Source organism: Acipenser ruthenus, chromosome 31, assembly GCF_902713425.1.
Source record: "Acipenser ruthenus chromosome 31, fAciRut3.2 maternal haplotype, whole genome shotgun sequence".
Classification (NCBI taxonomy): Eukaryota; Metazoa; Chordata; class Actinopteri; order Acipenseriformes; family Acipenseridae; genus Acipenser; species Acipenser ruthenus.
The window spans coordinates 12473831-12491242 of record NC_081219.1 but is presented as its reverse complement, the minus strand read 5'-3'; the positions used below and the strand labels follow the sequence as shown (position 1 = coordinate 12491242).

At 43.7% G+C, this 17412-nt stretch overlaps 3 protein-coding genes across 6 annotated transcripts; 2 read left to right on the top strand and 1 right to left on the bottom strand.

Annotated features, from left to right (window-relative positions):
- Positions 1–171: 171 nt before the first annotated feature.
- LOC117421897 (uncharacterized) lies at positions 172–2346 on the bottom strand. Its single transcript, XM_034036377.3, has 4 exons — positions 1973–2346; positions 1648–1757; positions 1013–1228; positions 172–919 (listed from the first exon to the last, which is right to left on the bottom strand). Exons 1-4 carry the CDS (start codon positions 2287–2289, stop codon positions 771–773), a joined length of 792 nt encoding a protein of 263 aa, XP_033892268.3. The 5' UTR covers positions 2290–2346; the 3' UTR covers positions 172–770.
- A 792-nt stretch (positions 2347–3138) lies between these two features.
- LOC131702909 (dolichol phosphate-mannose biosynthesis regulatory protein-like) lies at positions 3139–5470 on the top strand. Of its 2 annotated transcripts, none has more exons than XM_059005469.1 (4): positions 3139–3265; positions 3691–3780; positions 4131–4233; positions 4715–5470. In XM_059005469.1, the coding sequence occupies exons 1-4, from the start codon at positions 3263–3265 to the stop codon at positions 4768–4770; spliced, it is 252 nt and encodes an 83-aa protein (XP_058861452.1). In that variant the 5' UTR covers positions 3139–3262; the 3' UTR covers positions 4771–5470. The 2 variants fall into 2 exon arrangements, with proteins under 2 accessions (XP_058861452.1, XP_058861453.1); XM_059005470.1 differs by lacking the exon at positions 3139–3265 and adding an exon at positions 3287–3591.
- A 1118-nt stretch (positions 5471–6588) lies between these two features.
- Positions 6589–17274, top strand: LOC117397017 (phosphatidylinositol 4-phosphate 5-kinase-like protein 1). 3 transcript variants are annotated; one of them, XR_009309599.1, is made up of 11 exons: positions 6589–6859; positions 8233–8427; positions 10575–10625; positions 10885–11039; positions 11283–11407; positions 11596–11630; positions 11934–11989; positions 13083–13195; positions 13798–13960; positions 14657–16041; positions 16185–17274. XR_009309599.1 is itself a non-coding variant. In XM_059005467.1 (10 exons), the coding sequence occupies exons 1-10, from the start codon at positions 6713–6715 to the stop codon at positions 15069–15071; spliced, it is 1455 nt and encodes a 484-aa protein (XP_058861450.1). In that variant the 5' UTR covers positions 6589–6712; the 3' UTR covers positions 15072–16162. The 3 variants fall into 3 exon arrangements, 2 of the variants coding, with proteins under 2 accessions (XP_058861450.1, XP_058861451.1); XM_059005467.1 differs by lacking the exon at positions 16185–17274 and having other exon boundaries at positions 14657–16162; XM_059005468.1 differs by lacking the exons at positions 6589–6859; positions 16185–17274 and adding an exon at positions 7768–8017 and having other exon boundaries at positions 14657–16162.
- Positions 17275–17412: the final 138 nt, after the last annotated feature.

The following is a 17412-nucleotide window of genomic DNA, read 5'->3' as shown; positions in this document are numbered from 1 at the left end:
GAATTCTTCCCATGAATGGATAGAACCAGAATATATAAAGAGATTTAGAAGGCTATATTTTTTATGATACTCCAAAGTTGTTTTTTTTGGTTCATAAAGGTTTAGAACAAAAATAAATAAAAATATTATTGCTCCGAAGGCGCTTTTTTATTGTTGTTTTATATTTTGTTAAAAAAAAGCAGGTTTATCTTGTTGCTCAAATCAAATTCCCTTGTAGATGGAGCACTGTACTGTACCTGATTTGAAAAGTATATTTGTATTTACATATTTCAGTGTTGCCTATTCTAGATTGTAACAGTACAATAGCAACGGTATACATGTAATATTTTGGGGAAAATAAAGATATCTTTTTGGTACCTCAATTAAAACGTTTGGTCTTTTTATTATTTTATTTATTTATTTATTTCATCATTAATTCCAATGCACCAGCACACTGAGCCATCCTTAATCCTGCAGTGTTAATAAAGTCTTGACGATAGACATTGCATCCATTATGGTATCAAAGGTATTGCTTTTGTGATCATCTAAAGCTGAAACACTTTTAGTGAGATCTCTGTTCTACCTTTTAAATAAAGACTGAGAGAGAAGCTGTTTATTCATTAGGCATTAGACAACATAATTAATTACTGTTTCTATTTCGAACATTCCCATTAAGATTGCTTGCATAGAAATCTGTTTTGCACGTTAATGCGCAGCGTGTGTACAAGAGTAAAAATATTGGCTATGAACGCATTAGGCCGCCTGGGCCAGCGTGCAAGCTCAGCGCTGCTTCAGAAAGTGATCCCCTTCAAGCAGTAGCTCTTCCGCCGCTTGCGCCCCTGCTTCTCCGCGAAGGCGTAGCACAGAACGCACCACACGTTCTTTTCAGGGACGAGCTGGAGTCCATTGGGAGTTCTGATGGGTCGGAGCGCACAGGATCCTGAGACCGACACAGAGAGACAGAAAGATGGTTCCTGATTATGGTTCCTAATTTAACGAACAGATTCTGCGACGTCAGCGGGGCTGCCCTTACCCAGTATGAAGTAAGCAGCGGCAGCGAGACACAGGATGATTAATATGATGGTTCCGGGCCCCACGTCCTCCAGGTAGCAGCGGTTGGGGCAGGCGCAGGGGCTCTGCACGAAGATCGCGAACCGGTCGGGGCTGGACAGGACCTGGGAGTAAGAGACGGAGCGGTTGTCGCTGCACCGGTAGTGAACCACGGTCTCTGTGGAGCTCCTGTACAAGGCTTGAAACATATAATACTTTGTTAGGGTTTCAAAATCAGCAAATGTATTATTATTATTGTATAAATTGTTGATAAATACATAAGCTCTATATACAATACAAATGTGTGCAGTATCAACATTAGTAATTCCTATTAAGCATATTGCTTATTAAAAACACGATGTCGTTTTTGAAAAGCTGCACAGTTTGCAGGTGACGTTAATAACCTCATAATGCTGCAGGTAGCGGCAGATGCTCTGTTTAAATAGGTTGCGCGAAAGTAAACCCACAGCTGAAACGCCCGCTAGGGGATGTAAACAAACCGGACAGCAGACCAGGTCTGCAGGGTTCGAGGGCAGGCCAGTTTGAGGCATTATTCTTTTTTTTTCACATCTGCTTGTGGTGCAGTCTTTAAACGGCAGAGATTGAGATGCTGCTCACCGGGGTAGGTCACAGAGAGGGTTCGCGTTTGGTTGCTGTAATTAAACTCGCCTCCCTCGTGTCTTCCGAAGTCTAGGTAGCGGCTGGCCTGCCCTGTGCCAGCGTGATGTCTGAAACACAAGGTGACACGGATTTCAAAGCCAGTGAAACTAGAACAGTTTAAAACGACTGAACAGAGGACGGTTCCTTATTTAACCCTTTGCTTTCCCCACCCCAGAAAAAAAATGCGTTTGACAGCGTTTGGCGCCACCGCGTGGGCTAATTCTGCAATATGTATTTTATACTCGTCACGAGTTACGGTATTTGTTGACTGTCCGTCTCTTACCTGACTATCAGACACACCGCCACGTCCAGGCACTCTGTAGCAGCAATCTCCGCGACGGGCTCGCTGAAGGGGTGACACGGGCTGAAGGACACCAGAATCTCGGAACCCGCAGACACGTCGGCGGAGGGAACCCTTCCATACCGCACCAGAAAACCATCCGAGTCGCCCAGCGCCGCCAGGTCAATCACACCCGAGCCGTCATTCACGATATACTTACAGGGGTTCACTTGAATACAGCCCGTCTTCATGTGACGCGTCACAGAAATTAAACACATAAATAATACAATACCGAGCTCGTTGCTTCTGGAGACTCCCATTCCGATTTTAGCCGTGCAAAGAAGCAGAGAGATGCGGCCGGGTGTCTCTGTTCTGTAATGCAGTTTGGTCAAGTGCATTGTAATGTAGCATGAAGGTGTGGATGAGAAAAAGCAATTATAGCCTCCTGACTATGAACTGGCGAGGAAGGACCAAACCTCTCCACGCTACTGGAAATCTCATGAGAAACACTGTTAGGAAAGGGCCACGCATTTGTATGCAGATTACGTGCAGATTTAGAACCAACCCGGTTCTAGAATGGTTCTAGAATGGTTCCGAAAGTGTGACATAAGCAATAGCAGTGATATGTCGCTGGCAGATACACCCCCGACGCATTCTAGTAATGTGCATGAGGCGTTAAAGACTTCTCATTTAGTAAGGGCTTATATATTTATATAATAAAAACTAGCTGACTGGTCCGAGTCTTAATTCGCAAGCAGCATCGTGGGCTATGATGACGTGAGTGCAACAGTAGCGCCACCTAGTGTCCTAAACATGCTTTGCAGATGCATCCTGTCAATACACGTCATCGCTGTCCCATCTATAGTCTGTATTACTGAATTCAGCCAGTGAGATCCGGGCATTGCACCATGTACATCTACCCCGTTATTTAAAGTGGTATGATGTACCAAAAACCACGAACAAAACCCCTTTTTGCAATAACAGTGTCATTATTCATTTGATCTGAGTGATGTTGCCTCACCGTCACTTCGATCCCTTCCAGAAGTGTGCTTAATTATTAACATTCTATCTTTATCTGAAATATCATTGTATAGATTTACATCTTCAAAGTGGGATACACAGAAGGCAACGTGTCTGTCTATACTCGTGTTAAACGCACAGTAGTCTTTGACGTGCTTAAGAACTACAACTCCCAGAAGCCTTTTGTATTTCAGCTGTGCTAATTGGAAGGTTGGTTGTCCAATCAGAGTATACCGGAAGTAAACGCGAAGGAAATTGCACACGTACAAAATTATGGTGAGTAGGGATTAAGAGAGTTGATGGCGGGTATCTTTTTCTTATGATCGTTTCTGTTAAATAAAAGAGAACGCTTTATTGATGTTACATATTTATAAAACAAAGACAATTAATAAATACATCAATAAATAAATACAGTTTGCATTAGCGACCGGTACAATGCAAATACCTGGCACTGCCGCTCTGGGATTATGTTAAAAGTGTCATACAGAATAGTGGCAGAGTCGCGTAGGCGATATGTATTTATTTTATAAGAAGTGTGTTCATTTCTTCAGTCTAAAATCATCATAATAATATATTTATAAAAACAATTGACCTCAGCCCAGGTCTGTATAGTAGTATCGTGTTATCAGTTATCCAAGAATACGTGTTTGTTTGTTTTTTGTCGTTGGTTTTAACTGCTACGCATTTCCTTGCACTTGTAGGCGTCAGGTGTGGACCAGGCAGTGGGGATGGGGCTGGTGGGCTTCAGCCTGCTCCTCTTCATATACTACACACTGTGGGTTATCGTTCTGGTATGTATTTTATATTGTATCGCTGTACACTGCATGCAGGTGCTCCGCCAGGTCTGTGCGGCGATCTTAACACATCGCCTTATACTGTCAGCAGCATTTATAACAACGTGATGAAAGGTTAGCATGAGATTGAAAGTCGTTTCATAGAACAACACAGCAGAGTTTCTCAGACAGGTCCATTGCAGGTCCGTCTGCTTCTGGAATATCACAGGGACTGTTCATATTTGCAATTGGCGTCCTGCTGCAACAGATGCTAGGGGGTCCAAAATGTGTGTTCCCTTTCAGTGTACGAGTGAAGATGCTGAAACGGCAGCTCACGTTACAGCTGTCTGACTGCGTTTCCTTTACAGCCCTTTGTAGACAGCGATCACGTGATCCACGGCTACTTCCTGCCCCGAGAGTACTCCGTCATACTGCCGGGCATTGCTGCTCTCCTTCTCGTTTTATTTGTTGGTGAGTGTGCTCTGTTTCCTATTGGGGAATCTTCTTTATTTCTATTGGCTGGTTCAGGGGTGCCTGGAATCCAGTCTAGATATTTGTGACGGTAATGAAATCACATCTGTGAAAGGTGTGCTTGTGGGTATTACTGGGATCGTGCCACGTTTAAAGGGGTATTTCAGTATATGTGTGTGCATTTAATTCAGGTTAATAATATGCAAGGATGGCAAACTGCATAGCCGTTTGATCCATTCCTGGTTTTGCTATGAGTTTAATAAGACACACCTGAGCTAAAATATACACTGAGGCTAAATCGGGCTCATTTTAAAACCTGGGATGGGGGAAACTGCTATGCAATTGGAGTCTTTATTTCCATCCCTGATATGATTGTAAGTAATAGTTGAAAGGACTGGTTTGAATGCAGTGCAATACAAGGCTGAGTTCCATCCCTGACTGCAGTTGTGTCTATTGATGAATAACTTGTCTGGTTTTACAGGGACGTTTATCGCGGTGGTAATGTGGAAGAACAGAAAACCAAAGAAGACACAGTGAAGAGAGAAAGAAGCCCCATTCAGAGCCACGGAAACATTCCTGGAGTCTGCAGGGCGGCAGTGCTGTGTCTGCGGTTCATTAACACAGAGAGAATGGAGGGACAGTGGCTGTTCAATTCCCCTTGAAACCCTGACAAGTACAACTGCAGATTGATTTTCAGTCAAAGGCTCCTTATTTTATTTGTAAATCAAGTGTACCTTAGATCATTTCAGAAAAATCTATCGCTGTGTAAACTGAGCTACTTACTGTGTGTAAGCTATGTAGCATCGTGTGCTAAAATAACTAATGCAGTGAAATCCGCTTAATAGAATCGCTGGCTAGTTAAAACTACCCTAATGGTGTAATGAAAAATCTCTTTGCTACCACTTTGTTTTAAGTGATCAAAATAAACATGCTCACGTTAAGAGGTTTTCACTGTATTTTTAACCACATTTTCTTTGGTGTTACTCCTGTAAAAATCCAGGAGGACGGCCTTACCTGAAGTAACAGTAGATAGCCCTGGATTAGTGATAATCCGGGTCTGTGAAACTCACTCGGTGTCCTCTCCAGAAAGGGTGCTGTTATTACTGCCCATCGTGCAAGGCTTGTAAGAAGCAGATTTCATTATTAGCATAGAAAGCGTTTATTGCAAAAAATATATATATATTTTTTTGTTGTAAAATATTCTATAATTGACCCAGTAAACATAAAATGAAGCTGGTTAGCCTTGTTTGTCTAATGTTTTAATTTCAATATAAAGCCTTTATTACCAACATTTTGTGTATGATTTAGCACAGTAATATCACCAGGATACTAGTTTAGATGTGTATTTTCCTGAAGAACAAACGCATTTAATTATTTAGCAGACGCTTTTATCCAAAGCGACTGGTCAGAGCTGGTTCAGCGCTGGAGTCTCCTGGTCAGAGCTGGTTCAGCACTGGGGTCTCCTGGTCAGAGCTGGTTCCAGTGCTGGGATCTCCTGGTCAGAGCTGGTTCCAGCGCTGGAGTCTCCTGGTCAGAGCTGGTTCAGCACTGGGGTCTCCTGGTCAGAGCTGGTTGCAGTGCTGGGATCTCCTGGTCAGAGCTGGTTCCAGCGCTGGAGTCTCCTGGTCAGAGCTGATTCAGCACTGGGGTCTCCTGGTCAGAGCTGGTTCCAGCGCTGGGGTCTCCTGGTCAGAGCTGATTCAGCACTGGGGTCTCCTGGTCAGAGCTGGTTCAGCACTGGGGTCTCCTGGTCAGAGCTGGTTCCAGCGCTGGGGTCTCCTGGTCAGAGCTGGTTGTTTGCTGGTTTTATTGGTACAGGAGACGGTGCTGGTTGAAGAGCTAGTCTGTTAAAAAATACTCTAAAGTTCTAAAGCCAAACTGTTTGTTGCCTGTTCCCCTAATTTAACCTATGTGCTGTAAACCTCGCCTGGGATTGAAATACCCGCTGAGTGAGTGCCAAGCAAGAGGCCGGTAGTATGTAAACTCTTCTGCGGTCACCCACCAGCAGTTACCAGCAGTTGGTGGAATTTTCAGAACTTTTACACATTTCTTCCATTCGCCCTTCCTTCCCGAGAACCACCACACGAGGTCGCTGAGTCAGACAAATGAGGAACTTGGAAAATTGTTTGCAACCAGGCAACCGGCTTTGGTCTTACATATTTTATAAGAAACTCTGATGCGCAGCACCTGACAGCTTTGTGGTTCAACGAGCATTGCTTTTATAAGACCCGATTGTCAATAAAGCAGTTTAAAAAAAAAAAAAAAAAAAAACAATATTTACTTTAACTGTTGTGAAGCAAGCTTATTCTTCGGGTGTTGTGTCCGGGGCAAACTTTAATTTTTAATACATTTTATACATTGTTTATTAAATCGGTGTTCAATTGTTGTTGACCCACATTGAACGCAAATATCGTGATTGTTGATTTGTTTGCTTTTGAGTACATAATCAACGAACTTCAACGAACTTTAAACCATCTGAATGGTTTCCACTTTAAATACGAGTGTAACCGAGGATGACCAGACGAGCAGTGAAACAGCCGGGGAGCGAACGTGTTTAACCCGGGCAAGAAGAAGAAGGAGATTCTACTCGGAAGGAGATACCAAACTTTCCTTCAGAAAATCAGCGGTAAGTTCAACGTTACTGTTACACATCGGTAAAGTCTTTAATGTAGCTACAATGGGTCGTAATAATAATAATAATAATAATAATAATAATAATAATAATAACGCACTACTTGAAAATTGACATAAGGCAATGATTAGACAACATGTTATATAACTACTTTGAAAGCAAGCTATGTTCCTCATATAATGGTTGTTATATTACAATGCTAAGTACAGGTACACCTAGTAAACAGTGCAATGAAGTCCAAACTGTAACGACCGCCTGTCTGTAATGACCACGCGATGCATCCTAGTTCATACTCCTAGTTCCTGTGTTAAATCACCTGGAGATGTAAAGACTACCTGCCTGCAAAGACAACTTGTATATAGTCCCTAGAGCGGTCGTTATAATCACGCGTGTTTTTTAAGTGACGTTTGTTGCTACAGTTGGTTAGCAAAGCAGTGTTTTCACCTGTACAAACACCACACAGGCTACAGAGGCTGGAACCAGCTCACGTGTAAATGTGTGTTCTCCCACAGCAACAGCAGCAAGTGCCGCACGGACTTTTATAAGCACCCCGAATGTGATAGCAACACACCCACTTGCATTTATCCGCATTGCTATCAATAGTGCTACACTGGCCAAACCCGAATTCACCACAGAGCTACAGAGCTGCAGCCTGCACAATGGGACGGTCTCAATGCAATGCTATTTTGAATTAAAAGCGTCTTCTCCAGCACGCTATATAATATGTTATAAAAGATGCATTAATAGCAGTGGTCTTTGCTTTAGACGCTTCATTGTGTTTTGCGTTTATTTTTTTGAATGGCAATATTTTAGCTTGCTGAGGTTGTGGATCTGTCGTCCGTCCCCCCCCCCCCCCAGCTGTTTTGCGCACATCAGCACCCCTATGCGATCGGAGACCCTTTGGTACAGTCCGTATTGGAACTTGCTGACAGGCTGATGAGCACGGGTTGTTCAGGATGAGTTCCAGTGGATCTGGCGGCTGCTGGGGAGCGGTCCTGCTCGGATCGGGGAGAGACGGGACGGAGCAGGATGAACGCAGCAGCCAGCAAAGCCACACCTATTGAAAGATTATGCGGTGTTTTATCGAGGCTTAAAAGCATAGCACCACTCGGACCACTTACATGACTAGTCGTCAAAATGAGTCAAAGCGAGGTATGTGCACAGTACCAGTTACCCTGCTAAGCGCAAGCGGATGGGTCCTGTATTATTTATATTATAAAGACTTATTGAGAAAGGTGTAACGCTCTATAATAACCTCATGGATTAGACACTCCTAATTCAGGGGTCGTTTATTGGTGGGTTAGTTTTATAGTTAACAAGAACTACCTCTATATATATAAAACACGCTAGTATTGTGTTTGTCGTAGATGGACGCGCAGGAGCCCTGGTCCAGCCGCCGCTCCAGGACGATGAGAAGGAAGCTGATGTGGAATGCGCGGCAGCAGTGGAAGCTGCTCGGCCTGTTCGAGATCGGGAAGCAGCACGAGTTCTACGAGTTCACCTGCATGCTGAAGGAGGGGCTGGCAGCCGCCGTGCAGAACTCCATCGACAACCCGCCTCCGGTAGGGAACGCGCGGCACCCGCTACCTTTCCACGATGCGTGCTCAATTGTGAGCGCTTCTTATTGCAAATACACCAACGATGCTCTTCAGTTCTAGCTGTCTGTTTTATATCTGTATAAATATGTGTGCAACTAGGGGCGTAATGATACACTGATGTCACGATATGCAGGTTGCGATACGATGTGCATCACGATACACGTGATGCTTACTTGTATAAAGACATAGCATATGTCTACGCAAGGCAGACGAGCAGAACCCCTCATCAACACACCGTTAATTGTCACGTAATGCATTTCAAGGTCCGTGTCCCGTAGGTATTTTACAAAGTCTGTTCGTACTTCTGCACGATCAGTGAAAGCTGGTTCAATATTACCATCTGTCTGTGGTTTGGAGATGGGTGAAGTCATCCTGGAATTCACAGGAGATTCCCCACCTCTGAAAAAAAAGAAGTGATGCTGATAAAGTGACCCAACAGTTGAGTGAAATGAAGAAGTTGTAATATACAGCAGAACCCCCCCCCCCCCCCCCCCCCCCACAGACAGACACACACACACGCAGACACACAGACAGACACACAGACACACACACACAGACAGACAGACAGAGAGACGGACACACAGACAGACAGACAGACAGGCACACACACGCAGACAGACAGACAGACACACACACACACACACCCCAGACTGGCAATTGTGTTCCTTTGTTTTTAGACAGGCAACATGTCAAATGACCCTGCAAATTCTTAGATAAAACCATAAAACAAAGCTGATCTTCTACACCCATTAGCCCTTAATTAAACTTGACTTGAATTGCAATTTAGTAACAAAAAACAAAACAATTGCTCCCTTAGTGGAATGTCTTTCCAGATCATTCGGATTCATCCTTTTGTTTTATTTGCACGGTGGGGATCTGACTGGGAGTGTTGGGGAGCTATGAAGACCGATCACCTGAGCATCAGGCACGCAAATCACCTCCCAGTAACCCCCAGAGATTGTGCGAGGTCCAACGGTGTGGTTGTTTACTGAAATTAAGCCTCATTGCCAGCAGGAAAATAACAACCTCTCCCTTGCAATGGTGCAGTGTCGTCTGCAGGTGGCTCTGAGATTGCAGATGCATGACAATATGATCTCTCTGAAGCATCAGCGTTGTTAGCTATTGTTCCATTAGTCATCATGGGGGCTTTATTCCCATGCCTGGATCCAAAACCAGCTTCGTGTTACAAGTTCCGATTTGATAAACAGTGAGATGCGTTTGAATGAATTGAACAGCGGCCAGTCTAAAGAGCTCCGTTCTTTAGGGGATTTCTAGATATTAATATTACATACAGTAAGCATACCGTGAAATGAGGTTCACCAAGAATCAGCTCTTTAAATGTTCTATTAAGCAGAGTTTGTTCACTGTATTCGTTTCTTAATAGGCTTATATATTGGAGCATTTTGGTAAATTCATCCTGCAAGGGGTTTTAGAATTGCAGTAGTTTTTTTTTTTTTTTTTTCTACAACTTTATTTTAACTTGTCTGGGGTAGCTGGTACCGGGACTACAAAATAAACAGAGATTTAAAAGCATAGAACTGAATATATATATATATATTTTTTAATACACAATGATATAGTCAAACCCGTATTAAACTAGCATATTGCTGCTCTATAGCATTGAGACAGATACATAAATAATAAGAAAAAGCAGAGCGTCAGAGAGCCGCACCCGTGTCATGTGATCCTGCAGGGACAGGCTGCAGCTCCTTTGTGATCCTGCAGGGACAGGCTGCAGCTCCTTTGTGATCCTGCAGGGACAGGCTGCAGCTCCTTTGTGATCCTGCAGGGACAGGCTGCAGCTCCTTTGTGATCAGGAGCCTGACTCGGCTAATCCTGCACACAGGCTCAGTAACTGTCTATCACACCCACGCAGTCTGCGTGCCCTGGTAACCCTCCGATGAGGAAAGGCTTGTGACTCCGGATGTTGCACGGGCTCGTTTCCCCTTTTCGTTTGACTGAAATCTTTTGCTTCCTTGTACCTCCTGTCACTTCCTGTGCTGTTGGTCTGGAGTAAACTGCCCTGGAAGGGGAAGTGATTAGTTACCAGGAAGCAACAGCGATTGGCAATCTGTACTCACTCTTTTTTTCCCCCCCTTTTTCTCTGCCAGAATGAGCTCGCTGAAGCAGACTTCAAAATGGAAGTGAACCAGCGGCACGATGTAAGTGGAGAGAATCGAATCTGATCAGTCTGGCTGCATCGATTAGCGATTGTCAGGGAGTTCAGTACAAAAGGATTATCAAGCAGTCCTAATTGCAGGTTTTGTCAGCACCAGATCACTTTCTTTTGAACAAATGTGCATTGTTACTACCTGTTCAAACGAGACTGGCGTATTCATTTTAATACACTGTTATATATATATATATAATATAAGGGCTGTGGTGCTCGGTTCGCGTCTCATTCTCTGCCTCCTTTCACAGGGGTTTAAGATGCGGACGTTTGCCGGCTCGGTCTTTTCTCATTTCCGACAGAGGTTGGGAATGACGGAGAAGGAGTACCAGCTCTCCCTTTCGTCCAAAGGCTTGTACCTGCAGTTCATCAGCAACTCCAAGAGCAAGGCAGACTTCTTCCTGACGTGAGTCAGACAGAAACGAACGGGACTGAACTGGGTAGCCCTGCAGGTCCGGAGGGCTGTTCTACACCAGGGTTAACCGGATACACGTTTCATTGGTTCAGTTGAAGAATGAACATAACATAACTCTGCTGGAGGGGTCACCCATCCCTGCTTTAGTTGTGTGTCGGGTTCAATAAATACACAATCTAATGAATGCAGAGATTCGTTCATTTATTAAATGGTTTGGGTTTTTTTTTTACCCAGGAACGACAAGAGGTTTTTCCTGAAAACGCAGAACAAAAAGGAGGTCCGATTTCTTCTCTCCAACCTGAGGGTTTACATGGAGCACCTGGAGAAGTACCCCCACTCTCTCATCGTCAAGTTTCTCGGTAAGAAGAAAAGTCTGTGCTGCACCCCTGAGAAATCAGCATTAGAATTCCTCTTTATCCTTTTAGTGTATAACTTGACATGTAATCTAATTATGTAGAAAATTGCAATTGAATATATGGTATCATATTAGGAGTGCTTTTTTAAAAAATGATTTAATATATAAATAACTATTGTTTCTTTTATTTAGGGGTGCACAGGATCAAAATCCCAAATCAAGGAAAGGTAGGCCCGGTTGTCATGTTGAATTCATTTGTATCCACTTGCCTACTCTGCTGCTCTGGTCGTTCTTTCCAGATTATTCCTTTTGTTTGTGAATCTGTACGCCTGTCTCCTGAGTAGACAGGCTCTGATTAGGCAGTTGTTTGCATGGGGGATCGGACTGGGAGTGTTGGGGAGCTGTGACGACAGATCATCTGAGTATTAGGCACGCAAATTACCTCCCAGTGACCCCCAGAGGTTATCCAACAGTGTCCTTGCTTATGCATGTGTATATGTCATGTATGTTTTGGCTTTATTATATTTCAGAAGTACTTCATAGTGATGCAGAGTGTGTTTTACCCCGATGAAAGGATCAGTGAACGGTAAGAGGCCAGTCTAGAACACACTGGCTTGTCTTTCTTGTCGTATGAAAGATCCGGATGAAGGCTGATCCATGTAAACTCCGAGTCTGTGTAGAACCCGCCAAGAACAATAGTTTAACTGCTCCTTGTTTCCAGCTCGTTTTATTACAAACATTTCATGTTATCTAGTTTATCTGGTGCGTTACGGAGGATAGCAAACTAGAGAAATAACAATTGCTGTGAAATCATTACTTTGAGTCTGGTACCTGCAATTACATTGTGAGCGTTTAGCAATTAGTCTGTTCATTACCCAGCAACACTTCTGAGGCATAGCAGATAATTAGCAAGAGATAGGAACATTGCTCTTTTAATTGCACTATTACAGAGATTTTAAAAGATTCATACAAATGTTGTTTTTAAAGAAACAGTGTGTAATTTATAGTCATTATCGTAAGAACATTAAAATATGAAGCTGTTTTGGTATCTCAAAGTCACAGGAGTGATTGTGATTGTTTTAATGTTTGTTTGTTTTATCTCTCCCAACCTTGGGAACCAAATCCGCCTGTAATAAAGTGAAACACACCTTAGAGTTCAGTTTCAAACATGTATTATGGTTTGTTTGTTTTTGTTGGGGGGGGAAAGTATTGAAAAGAGATGTCCCGTGGTGCCTCTGTCAGAAGAACAAAGGAGAAAGCTGACCTAATTGATTTGCTTTCTGTGCCACAGAGTAGAACGCAGCCAGCTCACTAGGAGAGCTTCCACGTGTCTGTCTGTCATTGAAGGTCAGACTAGCACAGTAACCCACGCATGGCCAGGATTCATTTCCGTGTTGTTTTCAGCAGCCAGTACAATACAGCGCCAGAAACGCGTGAAGATACATTTAAGTGCAGGGAATCCAGATGTGACTTTCCCTTTAACAGAAAAAAAGTTATTTCCAAAGTTTTATGTAGAAGGAAGTTAAGCCTTTAACACCTTAAAGGGGAGGTGATTTAAGACATGTAGATGAGAATAGTACATGTGTGGAGTTGACTTGGACTATGAAATTAACTAACAGGGTTCCAGCGCTGACTGAATGCATTGCACAATATGCTTGTTTCTGCTGAATTTCTCTCAGGTACGATATTAAGGGATGTCAAGTTAGCCGCTGGACAGATCCGGCCCCAGAGAGCAGCCAGGAGATCGTGGTGCTCAAAGATCTGAACTTCGAAGGAAAATACATCTGTGTGGGTAAGAGAGGGTCCCATTGCTCATCTGTGTGGGTAAGAGAGGGTCCCGTTATAAAAACAGTACGTTCTGCCAGCAGACGTTTTCCCTTCCAGAAAGACAGACGATTGGTACGTCTTGAATGCTGTTCGACACTGCATCCAGTTCAGATTGGCGTGGGCACACAGCCCCTATGTTAAATGATATATTACTCCATTTACATACTGGCATCATGATGGTTTAAATTGGGTATTTTTATGCTTTTTTGTCATTTATCTAGCAAAACCTTCAGGGACCATAATTAACATGGTGCAAAAAAAAGCACATATTTTTACTACAAGCAATCCAAATTGGCACTTTTGATGCCAACATACAGTCAGAGGACACTTTGAACAAGCCACCAAAATGCAATCAGCTCTTCTTTATCTCTTCTGCAACCCTGATTCATTTAAATAGCTGCAATCTCTTGTATGGAAATGTGGTTATTAAACAGTTATACACGTGCTTCCCCATGACTGGGACTAGTTAACTGGGCTTCTCTGCTGAGTGATTGCATTCCGCCGTGGAAGAAGAGGGAACGCAGACCGCAGGCTAATCCCGAGCCTGGCTGTCCTCTCTGCCCCCAGACCAGCAGCGCGCCTGGCTCGTCCGGCAGATGGAGATCGACAGCCAGTTCCTGCAGAGGCTCAACGTGCTGGACTACAGCCTCCTGGTGGCCGTCCAGCCGCTGCACGTGGACGAGAGGATGAAGAGCCAGTCCTTCGCCAGCCTCATCATTCGCACAAAGCAGTACGTCTTCTGGTCCTGTGGGAGGGTTAGGGAGAGGGTAGGAGACACCTGGGGGTTGCCCATTTTTTTTGATTTTCAGAAAACCCAGTTGGAAATTCAATGCAGAAGGACTTGGGACAGAGGGTAGGAGGCATTTGTTTGCACACAGAGTGGGTATGGAATACATTATGTAACCATGTTGTTGATGCTGAATCATTGGGTCCTTTAAGACCCAGTTTGCCATGTTTTAAATATGGTTTACTATACATCTATGGGATTTGCAATGCATTCTCTATAAGAACATAAGAAAGTTTACAAACAAGAGGAGGCCATTCAGCCCATCTCGCTCGTTTGATTGTTTGTAGCTTATTGATCCCAGAATCTCATCAAGCAGCTTCTTGAGGGATCCCAGGGTGTCAGCTTCAACAACATTTATTGCACATTGTTTTTACTATGGTAAACTTGTCTAAGGGTGTACCTTGATTTGGAATATGAATTGAAGTAACAGACTTGGGTTCCACCACTGATTTGAATACATAGTGCTTGTTTGTGCAGAATTTCGCTCGCCTACAATATTAAGGGATGTCAGGTTAGCCGCTTGCCAGATCGGACCCCAGATTTGAGATGAAGAGGATTAGCCTCTCCTGCTCTCCAGGGAGGAAGCTGCCTTGTTTAGGTTTCTGATCCACGGCTGGTCTCGGTCTGATTCCCCCGCAGGTCGGTGAATGGAAGCAGCAGCCTCAGTTTCTCAGTGCCGGGGATCGTGGAGGAGGAGTCGGCGGTGCTGGTGTCGGAGATGGTGTGCGGCACGGAGCAGTGCCAGGTGAGGGAGGTGCACCCGGGCAGACCCATCCCCCTGCAGACTCTGGGGGCCCAGTCCAGCGTCGAGTCCAAACTGCAGGCCCAGAACCGCAGGCTGCTGCCCAGCTTCAAGAACCCCCTGCACGTCATCGACGGGCCCGAGGCACGCTACTTTGTGGGGATCGTCGACATCTTTACCGTCTACGGCTTCAGGAAGAAACTGGAGTACCTGTGGAAGTGCCTCCGGTACAGAGGACAGGCCTTCTCCACCGTCAGTCCGGACGTGTACGCCAGGCGGCTGTGCCACTGGGTGGAGTCTCACTCTGTGTAGGAATGGAGGAGAACTGAACTGCAGCACAGCCTTGGAACCTGTACATGGCATAGCACCCCCGAATGACTTTCATTTATATATATAGTGACACAGTATATCTCTTCACCCTTTTCAAGACACTATAATTAAGTGTGTTTTTTTTTTTATTATTGTCTTTGATAAAACTATAACAAAGGCAGAAACAATTCCCCAAACCTGAAGCCTTATCCTGTATCCAAACCAATCCCCTTTCCAATCCAGGTTTCATCTATAATGGCAATATATATATATATACACACACACACACACACACACACGTCTGTATTTGAAGTGAGAGATCATCATTGTTTTTTTGCTGCTTCTTGAGAGCTAGGTAATTAGGAATGGCAAGCCTACCCTGCAGCAGAGTGGTTGCTGTGTAAATAACATTGTGAATGAATGAATGAATGAGCTCGCTGCCTGTAGAGCTGGAGGAGGTGCAGCTGTCATGCTGTGGACCTGCAGTGCTGCTCCCAGTTGGGGTTCCAGAGTGATTTGATTGAAAGCACTGGCTGTTTTCACAATTTTTTTTTTTTTTTTTTAAGATATTTTTTTCATGAAAGCTTGTAACATGAAATGATACTTATTTTATATATATTTTAAAAAAGTACTTATTTTGACTGTGGGCATTTTGCTTTTAATTCCTTAACTCATTCAACACAGCACAGACCTAAACCATTTTGAACTCAACAAAAAGTACATTTGACAGCAAACCACGTTTTCAACTGTATAATTATTTTATTTACCCAGGTTAATGCAAACCCTACCAACGCCCCTATCTCTGAGGGCAGTGAATGCGACGTTATGGCACAAGCGCCTCGCTGATACGGCATGAATGATCCGTGAATCCCAGCGTGTGTTGCAGCTTTTATTTTTCAATCTGGGATGTGCTTTGTCAGCCTTCATATGAACCAGTCTGATGATGAAAAGAGCTTTGGGCTCGTACACGCAGGTATTTAAAGGATGTAAAAAATACGTGGGCTGTGCCTTTGCAGTTTTGCAGTTTTTAAAAGTGCAAACAAATGCATGTGCAGTGCCAAATGTTATTGCAAATAAAAGTACCTGAAACAGTTCATGTAGTTTTTTTTTTTCTAGTTATACAGCTTGATGAAGAAGGACATTACAGCTGCATTGTCTGCCTGGATCTAAACCCGACTCCTTTTTAACACTAGTAATGCCACTGATGGTGTTGAAGTTTGTATCTGCTTGCTACCACACAATACACATACATTATGGAGCAGGCTCATTAAGCTGGGATGCTGGTTAACTAGCTATTTCAATGCTACAGAGCTCTGCTTCACATCCACTCAGAAGGGGAGTCTGCTTTTGCAGTGGAGGGAAGTCCCCAATTTAAGTTTTTTATATATGTTCTGCTGTTTTCTGGTCCCGGCCCACTTTCTTTTAAATGGCCTATGTTTCCTTAAATAAAATCTGACCACATAAACAGCTGTTGTCTGCATATTGTTCTTTTCAGTTCAGCTGTGGCTTCACTACAGGACATCAGATATGCACGATGGCCAATGCATTACACTGACCTTCTCTTGAAAGTTGACTTGAAGTTCCCAAATAAAACTGGTTTAGCCCTTGGGCCAGACCATGGAACTTGAGCGTTACCATGGGAACTGATTGGTGCAAGTGGAAAGGGAATACTGACAAAAAGCTTCCTATCTCCCAATTACAGTACACCCAAAGCAACCAGAGAACAAACAGCTCTTCAGCACAGCAATAAGGGGACCGGCGATGCTGGTGCTAATGCTAACGAGGTGAGCTTATCACTTCTTTAACTGAGACTCCCTGTAACCCAGGTAACTTACCCCTCTCTCAGCACTAAATTATTGTAGTAGTGTTTGCTCAGGAATGATAATAGAGTATTCTCCTATTCCAGCCAGGCTGTCTGCTTGCCTATGGGTCCTACTCTTCAAATCCCATGCAGCCTCACAGATTTGTTTTTAGCTATTATTGCAGGAGGGCTGGCTGGCCCCTGAAGGTTTATGTCTCATACAGTCATATTGTACAACCCATTCTTGGCAAACTAGGTTCTCTGAATACTTATTAATATGCTGTATGTATATCCGGTTCTCTGGTGTTTGTTTGTTTTGTTTGTACAGCGCTTTGAGATGCGTGCATTTAGGCGCTTTATAAAATAAAGATGATTATTATATATTATATTATTATTATTTCTGTTGGATTCTGTGCACAGTGCCCATTTGCAACCTGTATTTGCATTTCTCTTCAACATTCGCATTCTCCTACAATTAAACTGATGGGGGCTGGTATTAATACTTGGTGCCCCATTAATCCATCCTGCCTATTTGCTTCCCTC